The 17,231-nt window shown below is 43.1% G+C and overlaps 1 protein-coding gene across 3 annotated transcripts in view; it reads left to right on the top strand.

The window, feature by feature from the left end:
- CCDC178 (coiled-coil domain containing 178) overlaps window positions 1–17,231 on the top strand; it is a 371,972-nt gene that overhangs the window by 61,816 nt on the left and 292,925 nt on the right. For all 3 annotated transcript variants that reach the window (XM_066578043.1, XM_066578044.1, XM_066578045.1), the window contains 2 exons: window positions 10,768–10,863; window positions 12,368–12,504. In XM_066578043.1, the coding sequence (XP_066434140.1) occupies window positions 10,768–10,863; window positions 12,368–12,504 (233 nt within the window). The remainder of the gene's footprint in view (window positions 1–10,767; window positions 10,864–12,367; window positions 12,505–17,231) is intronic.

The following is a 17,231-nucleotide window of genomic DNA, read 5'->3' as shown; positions in this document are numbered from 1 at the left end:
TTTATTAGATGGGACACTGCGGGATGGGGTGACCACGGGACGGGGGTCAGAAAGAACGCGGAAACTTATGTGGTGTATTCACGTAAGTGTTTTTTTTTTTTTCTTTCTTTTTTTTTTTACACAGACGAATACACTGACACAACACGGACTAACGACACACTACACACTAGACGGACTAACGACACGCTACACTAACTAATGACGGGTGACGGGACAGGTAACGAAATGGGAACAACAGGAACTTTTTTTTTTATTTTTTATTTTTTTTTACACAGACGAATACACTGACACAACACGGACTAACGACACGCTACACACTAGACGGACTAACTAAACGCTACACTAACTAATAACGGGTGACGGGACAGGTAACGAAATGGGAACAACAGGAACTTTTTTTGTTTTTTTTGTTTTTTTTTTACACAGACGAATACACTGACACAACACGGACTAACGACACACTACACACTAGACGGACTAACTAAACGCTACACTAACTAATAACGGGTGACGGGACAGGTAACGAAATGGGAACAACAGGAACTTTTTTTGTTTTTTTTTGTTTTTTTTACACAGACGAATACACTGACAGTACACGGACTAACGACACGCTACACACTAGACGGACTAACTAAACGCTACACTAACTAATAACGGGTGACGGGACAGGTAACCAAAAGGGAACAACAGGAACTTTTTTTTTTTTTTACACCAAGGGATGCACTGACTACACGCTGCGCTACACTACACTGCTGATCGCACGCTACAGCTCACTCACTACACTTCTGATCACACACTACAGATCCCTCACTCACTACACTACACTGCACTTCTGATCACTCACTCCACTCTGCTACACTACACTGCCTGATCAATCACTCACTACACTCACTACAGTACACTGCCTGATCAATCACTCACTACACTCACTACACTACACCACACTGATCACTAACACTCACTCCACTACACCACACTGATGATTAACTCCTCTCCACTACACTGATCACTAACTCCACTCTGCTACACTACACTCCACTACACTACACTACACTCCACTCCACTCCACTACACTACACTACACTACACTCACTCCCTGCCTAATCTACACTCTAATCGCACTTTATATTCACAAAAAACACAGTAGGTGCTCTCTGTACAAGCACCGGAAACACACTGAGGTGCTTGCACATGGAGCCCCTACTGTAAACAGCGCGAAGTCCGCTGCTGCGCTGTGATTGGTCAGGGAGTTTTTCCCTGACCAATCACAGCGATCGTGGGGGAGGGACCGCTCTGATTGGTCCCCAGCCCGGACGCAGCACTTGTCTGCTGACATAGTCAGCAGACATCACTGCTGTGTCGCCGCGATTGTCACCGCGGCGACACTTTAATGACATGACGTACCAGGTACGTCCAGGAGCGGGAAGGGGTTAAATACCTGCGGATGTCATTTTTCCCTGCAGACGCTGATCCGCGTGCAGGAAAAAATCCGGACCATGCTCCATTTGGTGCGGGTCTCCCGCACGGATGGCTCCCGCAGGCTTCTATTGAAGCCTATGGAAGCCGTCCGGATCCGCGGGAGACCAAAATCGGAATATACTCACCTGCTCCGGATCTTCCCTTCTTCGCGCATTCATCTTCTCTCCGTCGCGGCTGGATCTTTTTTCTTCGGGCCGGCGCATGCACGCTGCACGCAACCGACGTGCCCTGCGCATCTGCCGGGCCGAAGAAAGAAGATCCGTCCGCGACGGAGAGAAGATGAAGCCGCGGCGAAGGGAAGATCCGGAGCGGACGAGAGGTGAGTTAATTCTTATTTTTATGCCTCATGTCCGAGGGGCAGGAGGGACCCGCTGCAGATTCTCCATGGAGAATCCGTAGCCGGCCTGATTTTCCCCGTGGACATGAGGCCTTATTCATTCTTACACAGACGGAAAAGCATGGTTCTGTAAGTAGAAACTGAGTCTGTAATTACATGGAATGGCTGACCATGTATAGATACAGGTAAGAAAGTCTTATGCACCGCGATTTGAGGTGTCTGCCCACTATAGGTTACTCAATGTTGTTGACGATCTTTAGAAGCCAACACGTAGCCAATTCCCACTTGCACAACTGTCCAAGCATCCTTCTGGATTCATACCAAAAGCTCTTTTAAACATTGCTTCACATCCTTGCACTGCATTTTTAACTTTTCTCCCCTCAACCAGCTGCTTAGCAGTCTTCCGGACACTGCCTTTACAGCTATTTGCTTGTGAGATCCCCATTGTAACTCACCTTAGGCTTATCTCACAATCAGACCTAAAATCAGATTATACTCACCTGCTGCGGGCCGTGCGTGTCTTCCCTTCTTCCCGGCCGGATCCTCTTGCTTCAGCCCGGCGGATGTGCCCGGCACGCAGCCGGCGTGCCGAGCACATCTGCCGGGCCGAAGAAAGAAGATCCGTCCGGGAAGAAGAGAAGACACGCATGGCCTGCAGCAGCTGAGTATATTCTATTTTCAGCGCTCATGTCCGCGGGGCAGGAGGGACCCACTGCGGATTCTCCATGGAGAATCCGTAGCGGGCCTGATTTTCCCCGTGGACATGAGGCCTTAGGAGCATCTGGCAAAGTATGGCTGAAGGACCTCTGGCATGCACCTTAGGGAGCATCAGTGGCAGATACACTGACAAAGACCTGAGTCAGGCATTTTGGGGACAAGCTAGATATTTTCTGTGTAATTTACATCCTGCCCCAGGTTATGGGCGGTCTAGACCCTAACTATGTTCTTGCTTCGCCCTAACTGATCTATGTCTTGTCCGCGTTTTTATTTTTTTGTATCCACCTGGTTCCATATTTTTGTGATAGTATTAAGGGCAAGAAATGGGTTCCTTAGATACTGCTGTGGTTTAGCCCATGATGAACCAGTTGTGATATAATGCATCTAATGTCTTGGGGAGTTTGGTAACTCATTTGGTGACAGAAACTAAAACTGAAATGTCATTAGTCTTTCAGTAATGCAGCATTAGCCTTTGGGCCGATAATTTCAAATTTATACCTTAATATGATAGAAGTAAGCTAATAAAACAGTTTTCACATTTTAAGTAGGTCTCCTTTTAAATGACGTAAAGGATACAGGAGCTGCAGAAATAGTATTGCTTTCTGTTCTATGCTGTTTTCATAACTTCCATTTACTTCTATGGGAGTTATAGAAACTGTATAAGGTTGTGTTCACACGTGGCTGATTTTCTGCAGGTTTTCCACAGCTGAAAAAAATCCACAACAATCCACACCAAAATTTGCCCCATTTGGTGTGGACATTGTCCTGGATTTTGGTGTGGCAAAAGATTTTACCCCTTCAATTTGAATTTAATTGAAAAGTTAAAATCTGCTGTCGATCTGCACCAAAATCCACATTTAAGTCCACACCGAATGGTGGAACGCACTCTTAGGCAGCTGACTACGCTGTTTCCCTAGCTCCCAGTCCCCTTGAGTACAGAAAGATATTCCCATTGCAGCCATGATGGGCCATAACAGGACTACCCCATTTAAAAGGCAACCTAAAACAATCATGCACACACCCCTAGATTATCCATGACTCTTCTGAAATAGGGAAGATTTTCCACACTCCCAGCAGAGCATGCAAATCTTTGACTAAATTTTGTGTTAGCCACCAGTACAGAAAACCCACTATGTATTTTATAAATATGTATGCAGTGAGTGCCCCCTACTGAAGGTTTCAGGCAGCCAGAATTTTATTATTGAGGTCTATGGCTATGTAAATGCAGGCATTATGTTGGTATTGTAAGATAGCATTCTACTGGCAATATTTACCCACTGGCATCACCATAGGTGATACAGGGGAAGCGGTTGACCCCTGGTCCAGGAGCCTCAGGGGGCCCATAAGGCCTCTTTTCTCCATATAGGGAGCCCAGTACTTATGAATAAACCGTTGGGGCCCTGTTACAGGTTTTGCATTGGGGCCCAGGCAAGTTACGCCTCTGTATTTATCTATACATTTGCCTATATATGCCTCATTTGGACAGACATTTCTTGTTCACCTATGCGTTTTCACCATGATATTCCCAGTTTAAGTGGAAATCCTCTTGTATATTTTTTGTGGTGGGTTATTTCAGGTCTTTTTTTTTACAATGGTGCCACATTGGCCCCAAAATCATGTTGTGTAGGGTACATAATGATTGATAGTAAAACCAGCATTTTCCCCAAACCAGAAATGATCTTTTCCCACTTGTTTACTTCTATACCAGGGATTACGATAATCTCTTTACACCCCAGTATACGGTAATGAAACCCAGTGAATGTCCAGTGTATAATCTCCGATTTACTCAAGCAGCATTTGTGGTAGTGATACTGTTTAAATGTTAATGTTTCATGTAAATTCAGTACCGCAATCTGTTGTGGAAAAAAAAAAGAAATAGAATGACTGCCGACTACTAATTTAAGTGCATAGCTCAACGGAATGAACTTCCCTTCAAGCATTAAATTTGAGTTTTGGATTGATAATTTCATATTAGCTGTAAATAAATATAAATTCTGTTCTGCGTTTTTACAGACTTGTTGAAATAACATTAACTTTGTAAAGGAAAAGACCCATGGTTAATTTAGTTTGTCCTTCCATCGTGTGGTAGATAGTGTTCTAGTAAAAGAATATTTATATTAATGGAATGTTAACAGTTTATTGCCAGGTTTGGGCACTGCCAATGAGATTTCACATGTCTTTGGATGCCACGATTCAGTTTTACATCTTAGAAGTTGTAGGAACATTTCTTTAGCAAAACTGCAATCGTCGATTTGGCAAAATTGCAGTAAAGATGTTACATACGACTATATGTGAAGTAAGGCTAAGTATGAAACCGAGTGAGAATCAAGGTTAATGTAAATAAAGTAAATTTAGAACTGGATCCTTTTTGCTGTGCCTATGTATGCGGCTGATGTCCTTCTGGTCACACTACCGCTGCTGAGCTCTGTATAGTCATGAGTGCCAACTAGAGATGAGCGAGTATACTCGCTAAGGCACATTACTCGAGCGAGTAGTGCCTTAGCCGAGTATCTCCCCACTCGTCTCTAAAGATTCAGGGGCTGGCGGGAAGCGGGGAGGAACGGAGGGGAGATCTCTCTCTCTCCCTCTGTCTCCCCCCAGCTCCCCGCCGCAACTCACCTGTCACCCGCGCCGGCCCCCGATTCTTTAGAGACGAGCGGGGAGATATCTCTAGGGCCAACTCATATTGCCTATACACATTAGACTAAATGCTCATTTACACAGGCCAAAAATTGCCCACCAGTAATGAGCTTCAATCAATAAAGCATGTCAATTGGCACCAGCCCACTGTTTTTCACACACATCAGATGATCGACTCTATGGGGGTGAGCAATAGTTGATAAGATTGTTCATTTCCATAGGGCTTTCACTGGTCACTTGTACGTTTCGCCGATCACATGGGGAGATGTACAGCTGAGCAGCAGGAATTTGGGTGAACATTCATGCCTGATAATCTCACCATGCAAATGTATCTTATAGTTGGTGAAAATGGATGATTTAAAAAAAATAAAATAAAAAATGATCATTTCTTGGGTGAAATGGAACAATGAAGGATCATCTTAACCAACCAATGACAGTCTGTCATCATCTGGAAAGATGTCTCCCACTTCTGAAATTTTCATCTGACTGTCTTCAGGTGTCACCAAGCTTATATGGTTAATTTGAAGAACTGAAATGGCCAATGTGGAATGAAATGTGCATGGCTGCGTTTGTGGGAACGTTCACCAGATGATTAATTGTTCATTAGTTCTTCAACCAACAACCTACTTCTTTCTAATATGTATGGCATTGGTCACCTTTAAAGGGACAGGGAAATGCCAGCTGCTGGTGTTAGCCTATTGCAAACTTGCTCAGAACTGTCACATCTTGCCAAGAAACAAGGTTGATTGGCTCCTGTTCATTTGTGAAGGTGTTTGTTTGCTGTTTTGAATTGGTCTCGACTTCTGACTCTGGCTTTTGATCTCTGCCTGGCCTGACCCGTATCTGTGTATTGTGTGCATGAACATTGCCAGCGCTGTCTTCTCTGGGGACAAAACATGGGGACTCCCTGTGCAAAGTCCATAACCCTGTAAAGAGTATACAGTACACCGCATACCAAAGTCAGCCATCATGTACTTTACTAGTATATGTTGCAGTTCATTTCTACAGAACCAATAACCAATTATGCGTTTTTTCCGGTGCAGATTTAGTCGCACCACAACTGCACCGTCTGAATACAGCATGCGTTATTTGAATTAATGTTTTGAATTCAGTGAGGACAATTATAGCAACCCTCCAATTTTAGGACAAAATTCTGTCCTGAGATTGCAAGGGATGGGTGGTATATTACCTGCACTTGTTCTTTTTTAATCTTCTGATCTGCTGGTTCTGGATCCCATTTTCTTTTTTTTTATAACTCTTTTTTATTCGGTTTTATAAATAGTACAAAGTACAAATTACAATAACCAAAAACATTTCACAGTATATTGAAAAAAGGCATGTGACAATCAGTATCACTTTCTTGTATAGTCATATAATTCTCCATAATTGTATCCAGCCAACTAGGACTAGTACATTGCATTAGGGTTTTACGGAACGTGGATCCACAGGACCAACCAACCAAGCTGAGACCAGTTCTGAAGGGGTAGGCAGCTGACTCCTCAGGTAGAGGGACTGTAGCCAGGAATTCAGAACGAACTCAGATACAGGAATACAGACAGAACTCAGACTCAGAGATGGATTACCTACTCGTGGACAGACAGAGGCAAACACCTAAAATGCTCACCAGCATACCCGCACGAATAAATGGATGAAATTGCTATAAGACTACAAGGAATTAGTTTGTGTATTAGTCAAGTCACTTAAACCGTGAGCCCACTTCAAGGGTCCTTGTTGTCTCGTGGTCCCTACTCTAACAAGGCAACTCAACTAACCCTAGGATGCATGCCTGCAAACAGGGCTGTCGCCCCTATAGGGACGGCCCCGCTCTGAATTCTAAGGACCCAAGTCGCCCTAGATGGTAAATGATCCAAGCAGCACAGGACACAGTTCACAATAACACAGAGCAACAAGCAAGAATGCAAACACAAGGGGAATGAGGAAATCAACTCCCCCCCCCCCCCGCCCCCCAGCCAGAGGGCTGATATTTACATGCAAACCACACCCAGGCAGCACAATTAACCACACCTGTGAAGCTGAGCTGCTGGGAAAACACGTAGAACAACAGGTCCTAGCAGAATGCTCTAACAACTATAGAGAGACTTGTAGGTAGAAGTAGGTTGTATCACGTCACTCCCATTATCATCTCATGTTGCTATGAAATATTCATAAACTTAAACCAACTAACTAACTTTCCGGGTGCCAAGGTCGCTCTACCACTCTCTGCACTCAATATTATACATGAATATTGGTGTTCTAAATTTGCCGGATCTTGGTATGAAGTTTTCTTCTCCCCTTTGTTAGTCTATTCTTAATCTACCCAACTGGTTTGCGTCATGCACTTTAAGATAGCATGAGGTATCCTTGAATGACTTCATACACTCTACAATCTCTTGTGTGGTTAAACATTCTTCAATGAACGCACGTAATTTTAAAAAAAAACGGCTCTCGTGACTCCACCCTATATTCTAATTCCAATTTTTCCATACACAAAAGTTTTTGGGTCTATGTGTTATGTCTGTGAGTTTTGGAGTTAGCGGCTGTAGCCATTGTGTTAATCGGTAATGTTTGCTTATCATAAGGGTAGCATAGATGAAATGTCTTGATTGTAGTTCAGCAGGGAGAAAATGGAATATAAAAACTTGGGGTGTCAATGGTAGTAAGATTTTTTTCGACCTTGTGTATTAGTAGTTTTCTCTCTGTCTAATATCTTTGAGCTTCGGGACAGCTCCATAAGCTATGGAACATGTTTGTTTTTGACTTGTTACATTTAGGGTAGGCCAGCAGTCTGTCGGGTGCATTGGGATGTGGTGGGATATCAAAACCATATATGGCCTTATGTGTGATTTTTAAACTGAGTTTCTCTACATCTTTTATTGGAAATGGCTTTGCACATTGCTTTCCAACCATCTGTGATTTCCTGTTCAATCTCTGGATCATTGATTTCATTCAACAATTTTTTAAAGATCGATGATCCATTGAATGCTGCAAGGTTTAACCTAAAGACTTGATATAAACTAGAGAGGAAGTGTTTTCATGAGGGGGAGGTGATTAAGAGGTCTAGTGGGTTGGAGATATGTTCTTTGTCTATTTGTCGTAAGTTGGTGAGTAGAAAACCCTCTCAATTGCCCATAGGAGAGGAAGTGTGTGCTTGGGAGCTCAAAGGCTTCTCGGAGTTCTGGGAAAGTTTGTAGACTAGGCTCCTGGGAATGTAAAATATGTTGGACGGTCTCTATGCCTTTGGTTTGCCATTGTCTAAATAATTTGCTTTCCCACCCTATTTGAATTCTGGATGTCTCCACATCTTCATATACTTTGAAATTTTAAAGGGTAGCCTATACGCCTTTCTCACAATCTTCCAGGTTGCAATCATGTCTTTAGCCAGAAGTGATTGCCTGACCAAAGGTGGAAGATTTGAGAAGCTAGTGTGCAGAAGAGCGTTTGGATCCTATGGAGAGAAAAGGTCTGCCTCCAAAAAGAAACCCATTTTCAACTGTCCAGGATGACCAACGCAAATTTTCATACTATCTAATCCTCATAGTGCATTGTAGTGTTACACTGCCAATGCACTGTACTTGCTTTCTGATTGGCCAGATCTACTTATGTGAACTGCAGTGGCCAATCAGAGAGAAGTGCATAGTGTGCAGTAGGCAGACAGAAAATTGCAGGGACCATCTTAGATACTGGTACCAGAACTGGTAGATTAGATGGATGGCAGAGAAGAACAAACACAGGTAATATGCCCCCCTCCAGTCCCAGGACAGAATTTTGTTCTGAAACTGTAGGGTCACTTTAGGCCACTCCCACAGAGGTGTTTTTTACATCGTTTGAAATGCCCACTAAAAGAAAACGCTGTACTGAGCCTTCATTGATTTCAATAGAGCTTCCCAGACAAGCGTTTTAGTGCGGCGTTTCTAACGCCACACTAATTGAATGCTGTCTGTTCTATTTTAGTGTATTGCAGCACTTTTGAATGCACCACATCACTGGAGATGAGCGAGTATACTCGCTAAGGCACATTACTCGAGCGAGTAGTGCCTTAGCCGAGTATCTCCCCGCTCGTCTCTAAAGATTCGGGGGCCAGCGCGGGTGACAGGTGAGTCGCGGCGGGGAGCAGGGGGGAGTGGGGGGAGAGAGGGAGAGAGAGATCCCCCCTCCATTCCTCCTCGCTCTCCTCGGCCGCCGCCGGCCCCCGAATCTTTAGAGACGAGTGGGGAGATACTCGGCTAAGGCACTACTCGCTCGAGTAGTGTGCCTTAGCGAGTATACTCGCTCATCTCTACACATCACCCATTGCCACAGTGGGGTGTGTTAAAAATGCTATCCAACGCCGTTCCAAACCGCTGTAAAAACGCAGTGTTTTACAAACGCCTGTGTGAGACTGGCCTTAAAGACTGTACCATTATGTCAGGATTACGTGAGGGTATTTTCCCATTGTCACAGCTCTTTATGGGTGAATTAATCAGTGCAAGCTAAGAGAATAAATGTGTCTATTTGCTGCTTTACTTTTGTTTGTGCCAGCATATTACATAGTTAAACTGCTGTATAATGCATATGTTGAAGAACATATGATAAGTGCAAGGTTGAAAGCAATTTCAGTAACCCAAGACGTGTTTAGTACCTTAATAAGGCGAGATGGAAGTTACAAGTGATCAGCTTAAGTTTTATATTATCTGGCTGTGAAGGATAAAAAGCAGCCGCAGCATCTTCTGTGACTAGGAACTAATTTAAATTAGGGCACAGAACAAGAGGCATTACATCCAGTAAGCAATCATTTCCACTTCACAGTGGCCCTTTTTAGAGCTTTACAAAGGAAAAAAAATAACTTTTCAGCTGAGTTACACAAATTTATGCTTTCTAAACAAAGTTTTTCTCTGTACCATCACAATCTGTATTGAACCAAAAGATGTGCATGGAGGGTAGAGAGTAGAATTGTGTTCATGCAGGTTAAAAGAGCATTTCCACTTACATATCATTTATACATGGATGTAGTCCACATCTCTGTAGCCAGAAAGAAGTTGGGGTCTTTTAAAGAAAATATTATACTTAAATATTTTTTTCTCTATCCTGCCATAGTTGATTGGCAAGGGTCCACAACACACAGGGATATGGAGGAGAAGCAGATACTCCGATCCCCGTGTAGTGCCCGGCCCTAGTAATTAAAGGCGCAATTCTCATTAAAATCATTGAGCACTGTACTTGCAATTACAAGCATGAGCGCTGACCACTGCGTAGTCGTCGGGCTAACTTTTTCTGCTCTGAACTCCTGTGTGTTGTGGTACTGACAGCACATGTGCAATTAGCTGATTGGTCGGGTTCCCAAGTTGTGGACTGCAGCCGATTAACTGATGTTGACTATCCCGAGGATAGGCCATTAATAGTATTTCCATGAAAAACCTCTTTAATATATGACATACATATCTGCTACAGAAAAAACATGAAAAAGTGTATTTTTTTTTAAATTCTCCTTTATTTCTTGTTCCTAATATATAAATAGGTGACAGCTATACTTTATTGTTAGAATTGTTTCAATTGTTGTCAGCTTTATGTGCCAACAAGGTTATAGAAAAACTCTTTTTCTTTCCCATTACTTTTAGGTAAATGACTTAAAGTACGAGCTGGATGATCAAGAGAAAAAATGCAAAGACTTATCAAATATCTTTTCTAAACTTTCACAGGAAGCCGAAATTTTGGTAATTGTATAATACTTTCAATGATTATAACAATATATATGAGTGTATTCCTTATCTCTCCTTTAAAGTCTGAGGCAGATTTATTAGGACCAGTATTTCATATGTTGGTCTTCATCTACATTTCACTGTCGGAAGATACGTTAAATATTAATATTAGGAGGCTTAAATTCTTAAAACCTTTGGTACATCTTGGGCCGTCAGTGCGTCACAAACTGAAATCTGCGCCAGCTGGTGTAGAATAACAGGATAATATATTATACCACAGTTTCTGGTATAAAGTATAGTAAATCTGAAGGGCTGGGGGTAGCACTGAACCCTACAATGAAGTCCCAACCACTTTTTTTTAAAGTTGGCATAAAAAAAAAGTTGCAAACTTTTCTGCAAAATAGGTATGTGCAAAAAACTTGTGGAAATTGCCTAATAGATCTCTCCATTATGTGTTGAGCTCTAGACAACAGTACCACATTCTCATCTTTATTGGGAATTCCAGCAAATCACTAATCATTATCTCTGTACAGACATCAAGCTAGCAAAAAAAGTTACTGTGAAATCTCAATTCTGAAGCCGGCAGAATTGTGGTTGCAGCTAAAAAGCAATGTATGTACAAAATGAATAGCGTTCACCGGGAGATTAACATTGATGGCCTATCCAGTGTTTGGTTGATGCGGACATGATAAAGAGAACTAAATGCTTATGTGAATATTGCATACACGTCATTGGCTGGGTAGGTAGCTGTGCCAGCTACTGCATAGAACGAACTGCAATATAAACAACAGTACCCTCACCAATCAAAAACTGACGGCCCATTAACGTTGAGGTCATGAACGTTTCACTTTACATCCACAGCCTCACAGAGAAAATGCCACAGCATGAAGATTTTGTTCCAGCAGTATTCAGTGTTCAGGCCAACAATTTATGCAAATTGATGCATGTTTTGATCAATCATGTGCTCTGACAGCATGATGAAAGAAAATAAAGCAGCTTGTAACTAAGATGAACTGTTGACTGTGGTCAGTACTACATGATCAACACTACCCCAGGACAGTATTTTAACATTCATTGAATTAATACTATGTCATGTTAAAGAGGTTGTCTGGTTACCAGACAACATTCTATTCATAGGGCTGCCTGTAGTAAAATAATAAACTTATCTATACACCGCCACTTGCTATAGATTATATTAGATATTGTAATTGGTGAAAGTCAAGCATAGGTTATCCTTCTACCATTCATTGTTTGTTAAAGCCCTGTGAGAGGTCCTCTCATGAAAACATGGGTCTCATAACTATGAGTGCACTCGATTATTTGATAGCTCCCATTAGCCAAATGGCACAATATTTTTGGTTTCATCTGGGCTAATATGAGAGCTGACCTGTTCCCATTTTATGCTGCCCCTAGAAGCAGCATGGTAAGCTGACGGATCTACTAAAAATACAGAGCAGAACTTTCAGTCAAACACTGTTGTGTCAAAAACTTTGCATTAATATACCGTTTTTCATTTAAGGAATCAGAATTCCAGGCCGAATTATGTAATTTGGAGCAGCAACTTCATAAAAAACTTCATGCACTAAGGGGCTTAGAATATGAGAATAAGACCCTCACTCTGGAAAATGAGGACATGTCAATAAAAACTGCTAACAGGTTAAGTAATGATTTTTTGGTATGCGTTTTAAGAACTGATGTCCGCTTGTTCATATTTAGTTCTACCTACAGAGGCCTTGGAAGTTGTCCTGCATGATTAGGGCCATATTAGTGTTGTCAGATTATATACTAGGTAGTGGATAGTAAATATATTCAGCTTTTCAAGTGACGTTCTACCTGTGTTTAGCATTGGCTATACACTGACTACTTTATTAGAGAGCTTTCCTATATGGAAATAAGACACATGATCACCAGTGCTAGACTAGCTAGGGCCAGTATTTCAAAAACTGCCAACCTTATGGGGTTTTATGACGTCAAGAGGAGAAAAATCCAGCAAAGGGGAATTCCGTGGATGTAAATAATTTGTTGACTGAAGGGATCAGAGGAGGATGTCAGGAATTATTCTGACAAACAGATGGTGCATAGCAGAGGCGTAACTTGAAGCTTCTGGGTCCCAATGAAAAATCTGTAATGGGACCCCCAACTACAATACTTTTTTCATAGTACTGGGCTCCCTATATGGAGACGAGAGGCCTTATGGACCACATACCCTGCATCTCCTCAAGATCAAAATATATGCTAAATGTTGATTGAGCAAATATAGAGCTTCACTTTAAAGGGGTTTTCCCACAACTTAAAATTGCTTCACAACCACTCTGTTCTTCCTGGTTGTTGCTGACCAGGACATGTGACTGCTGTAGCCAATGACTGGGCACAGCAGTAACCTTCTATAGCCAGTGATTGGCTTCAGCAGTCACATGTCCTGATCAGAAGCAACCAGGAAGAACAGAGTGGTTGTGAAGCAATTTTAAGTTGTGAGAAAAGCCCTTTAATACCAAGTGGGACTAGTGTTCTTTGACATGTCACCTCACTCATCCTTGTGTTGGTTTAGCAATCATATTTGGAATACACATGTCCCTTTAGAACAGTTATATAATTTCTTTAATTATGGTAGCTTTTCTTCTCTGAAAATGAGTCATGGTTATAAATTGTAATAGCTATTAGGAAAATAGAGAGTTGTGTGAGATTAGAAGAAAGGGTCAGAGATGCTTTATTTCAGTTTGTCTGTTCTAGATGACATAATAATATTCCTTTAGGCTGCCCTTGTGCACACTTCTTTTGTGGCTTTTTTTAGGGTTGTAAAAACATAATGATTTTCATGCATTTTTACCAGGGGTTTTTTCTTCATACAGACATTTTTGTCATCTCTCTTTTTTAAGGATTTTATCCTTCTAGAGAAGTCTTTGGAAAGGCCGCCTGCAGACGAGCGGGTCGGATCCGGCAGCGAGAATTCTCGCTGCGCGATCCGACCCGAGCGCCTGCAGGGACGAGCGCGTACTCACCCGCGCCTGGCGGCCCCGGCTCTTTCATGTGCCGGCTGCCGCGCAGCCGGCGCATGCGCAGACCAGAGCCGGCGGCCAGGTGAGTGCGTGCCCCGCAGAAAATTAGAAAATGCCGCGGTTTGTTTGCCGCGCGAGATTTCGCACGGCCAAACCGCGGCCGTCTGCATAGGAGTGCGTATTTTAATGCACTCCTATGCAGGCTTTCAGCGGCGGAAATCCCGCGGGAAATCCCGCGGCGGGATTTCCGCTCGTGTGCAGGCGGCCAAAGATGTGTGAAAAAAATGCCAAACCTAGGACATGTTTCATTTAAAAAAACTATTGAGCAAAAAACACCAGAAGTGAAGAAAAACACCACAAAAAATACACTGGAACAGATTAGCTAATATTGTCTAATAGTTAGACTGCGCATACTTAGACTAGACAGTCTTAGGCTGGGTTCACACGAGCGTGTTTTTGTGCGTGCTTAGGTGTGTACATACACGTGCACCTAGGTACAAGCAAAAACACGTGTGAACACAGCTGCGTGCTTGTTGTCAATAGAGCCACTGCTGCTGCCGGCGGCTCCATTAAAAACAATGCTCTGCCGACACCCCTGCATTCTTTTTCAGGGAAGGGCTTTACATATAAGTCCTTCCCTGAAAAATAAACATTTTAGTGCAAAAAAACAACAAAAAAAGTACATCTCCGCCGCTGCCGTGACCCCCGTGGGCATGAAGAACACATCTGCCGCATGCAGCAGATGTTTCCTTCACCCCCACTAGTTGAAAGAATTCCCTGCTGCTACATCTGCCACATCTGTGGCAGAGGAATTCTTCAATTCTTAACCGCAGCTGTCACACATGACTTCATAAGCCCTTCCCTGATAAGCCATTTAAAAAAGTGTCTTAAAAAAAAAAATCAGTACTCACCTCGCATGCAGCAGATGTGTTCTTCATGCCTGTGGGGGTCACGGCAGCGGCGGAGATGTAAGTTTTTTTTTTTGCACTAGAATGTTTCTTTTTCAGGGAAGGGCTTAAAGCCCTTCTCTGAAAAATAATGCATGGGGCCGGCAGAGCATTGTTTTCAATGGAGCCGCCGGCAGCATTGCACCATAGAACTGGTATATTTGCTATAGTAAATCTGCCCCATAGTTTGTAGTACATTTAATATTTCCCAAACGGCTTAAAGGAGTTGTCCGGCCACACAGGGTAAAAATTTTTATAATGCTGCTGCTTTCCTTTCAGTAAGGATAGTAACAGACAGCATACAGGGGCTCAAACCGGCAGGCAGATCAGCTGCAATGTCAGTTTATTACCTTAGACTCTGATCTTCTCTGCAGCTTTCAAAGATGGCGCCTCTGTGCTGCCTTCTCACATGCCCTGCGCTCTCCCTCCTCTGTGTGCGCGCTCCGGATGGTAGTAAGAGACATGAAAGGCAGGATTTCCCTCAGCTCACGTCCTAGCCCCGCCCACGACACGCCCACCTCTATTGAACTGCTCTACAGTCTCTCCCCGCCCCCTGCTAAAGTAAAGTAAAACATTTCCCCACACACACATGCCCTCATAGTGCCCCTCTCACAATGACCCCCCCCCCCCCCACTTCTGTCAGCCGGGTCAATGCACATACACATCACTGCACCCCCCCCCCCCTGCACACATCCATCCATCCATCCATCGATCTCTCCCACTCCACACCCCCCCCCTTCCCCCGGGACTTCTGTCAGCCGGTCCGTGCACACACACACACACACACATCACTGCACCCCGCCCCCCCCCCCCCGTGCACACATCCATCCATCCATCCATCTCTCCAACATTTCCAACATTTCTCCCCTTCTCCCCTACTCCCCCTACTCCCCTTCTCCCCTTTCACATACTTTTCAAGTCCCGATGGTGTCTTCTTGGCTCTTGTCCAAGCAGCAGCGGCAGGCAGTCACTCACTCCGCTCTGGTATATGAAACCAGGAAGTGAGTGTACTGCGCATGTGCCGACCGGCGGCGCGCGTCCCCTGCGATGATTAGGTAAAGAGCACGGTCCCGGCGGAAGAAAGAAGGACTGCGCATGCGCGGAAGGGAAGAGGAGCGTTCCAGCGCCGACAAGAGCTGCTGCCGGCCCGACAAGAAATGCAGACGATTTCTTGTCGTAACCACGGACGACCGAGGGTCAACACAGGGGGGGGGGCACCCCTAAAGGTAAGTGAATAACTTCTGTTTGCAACATTTTCAATGCACAATCTACATTACAAAGTGCATGGAAATGTGCAAACAGAAGTAATGAGATATGATGTTCATGGCCGGACAACCCCTTTAAGGCTAAATTTGGCCTCAGCATTTTTGGATAAAATTGTAAAGATGAAACGTGGCGGTTTTCCTACAAAGGCTGTTATGAAGCTACTATAATAGTGCGATATACTTTAAAAGTTTCACCATATACACTACATCATGGGGCAGATTTATAAAAACAGTTTTTCAGAGTAGATATACAACATGTATATCAAATTTACAATTAACATAGTATATGGTGGCATATACTATGTTTTTACTTTAAGTATGGAGGCTAATTTAATGTAAATGTTTGCCACTGACAAGTTCCTGACCAAATTGTGTGAATAAGATATTTATTTTTCTATTCCCTATAACGGTAAAAGCCTTCTAGCCACTTCTTAGTTGTATTTGCCTCTGGGGAACAACATATCAGTGCAACCAATATGGGCACCATTACAGCTCACATGCGAGTTATCAGCCAGCTTTCCTAGAATTGTTAATTACAAATCTGCCTACTGAACAGATGGTACAAAAACTAATCCTGCTTTCCAAAAACAGCTGTATTTGTGGTTAAAAGTTTTGAGACTGACATATTTTTGGTTTTCACAAAGTTTGCTGCTTCAGTGTTTTTAGATCTTTTAGTCAAATGTTTCTCTGATATACTAAAGTTCAGTTATAAGCATTTCATAAGTCCTTAAACTTTTATTGACAGTTTAGGCAAAGACTCAATATTCAAAGTGTTGACCCTTATATTTCAAGACTTCTGCAATTCGCCATGGCATGCTGGTTATCAGCTTGTGGGCCACACCCTGACTGATGGCAACCCATTCTTACCAAATCAATACTCAGAGTTTACCACAATTTCTGCATTCTTGTTTGTCCAGCCACATTTTGAGGATTGACCACAGGTTCTTAATGCAATTGAGATCTGGGTAGTTTCTTGGCCATAGATCCAAAATGTCATTGTTTTGTTTACCAAGCCACTTAGTTATCACTTTTGCCTTGTAACACATTGCTCAATCATGCTGGAAAAAGCATTGGCCATCACCAAATTGCTCCTGGATGTTGGATCACCAAATTGCTCCAGGACCATCACCAAGTTGCTCTTGGAGGATGTTTAGATGCCATTCTTTATTCATGGC

The sequence above is a fragment of the Eleutherodactylus coqui genome, chromosome 9, assembly GCF_035609145.1.
Source record: "Eleutherodactylus coqui strain aEleCoq1 chromosome 9, aEleCoq1.hap1, whole genome shotgun sequence".
NCBI classification, from domain to species: domain Eukaryota; kingdom Metazoa; phylum Chordata; class Amphibia; order Anura; family Eleutherodactylidae; genus Eleutherodactylus; species Eleutherodactylus coqui.
Note: the sequence above shows the minus strand (reverse complement) of the source record. Positions and strands in the feature narration are given on the sequence as shown.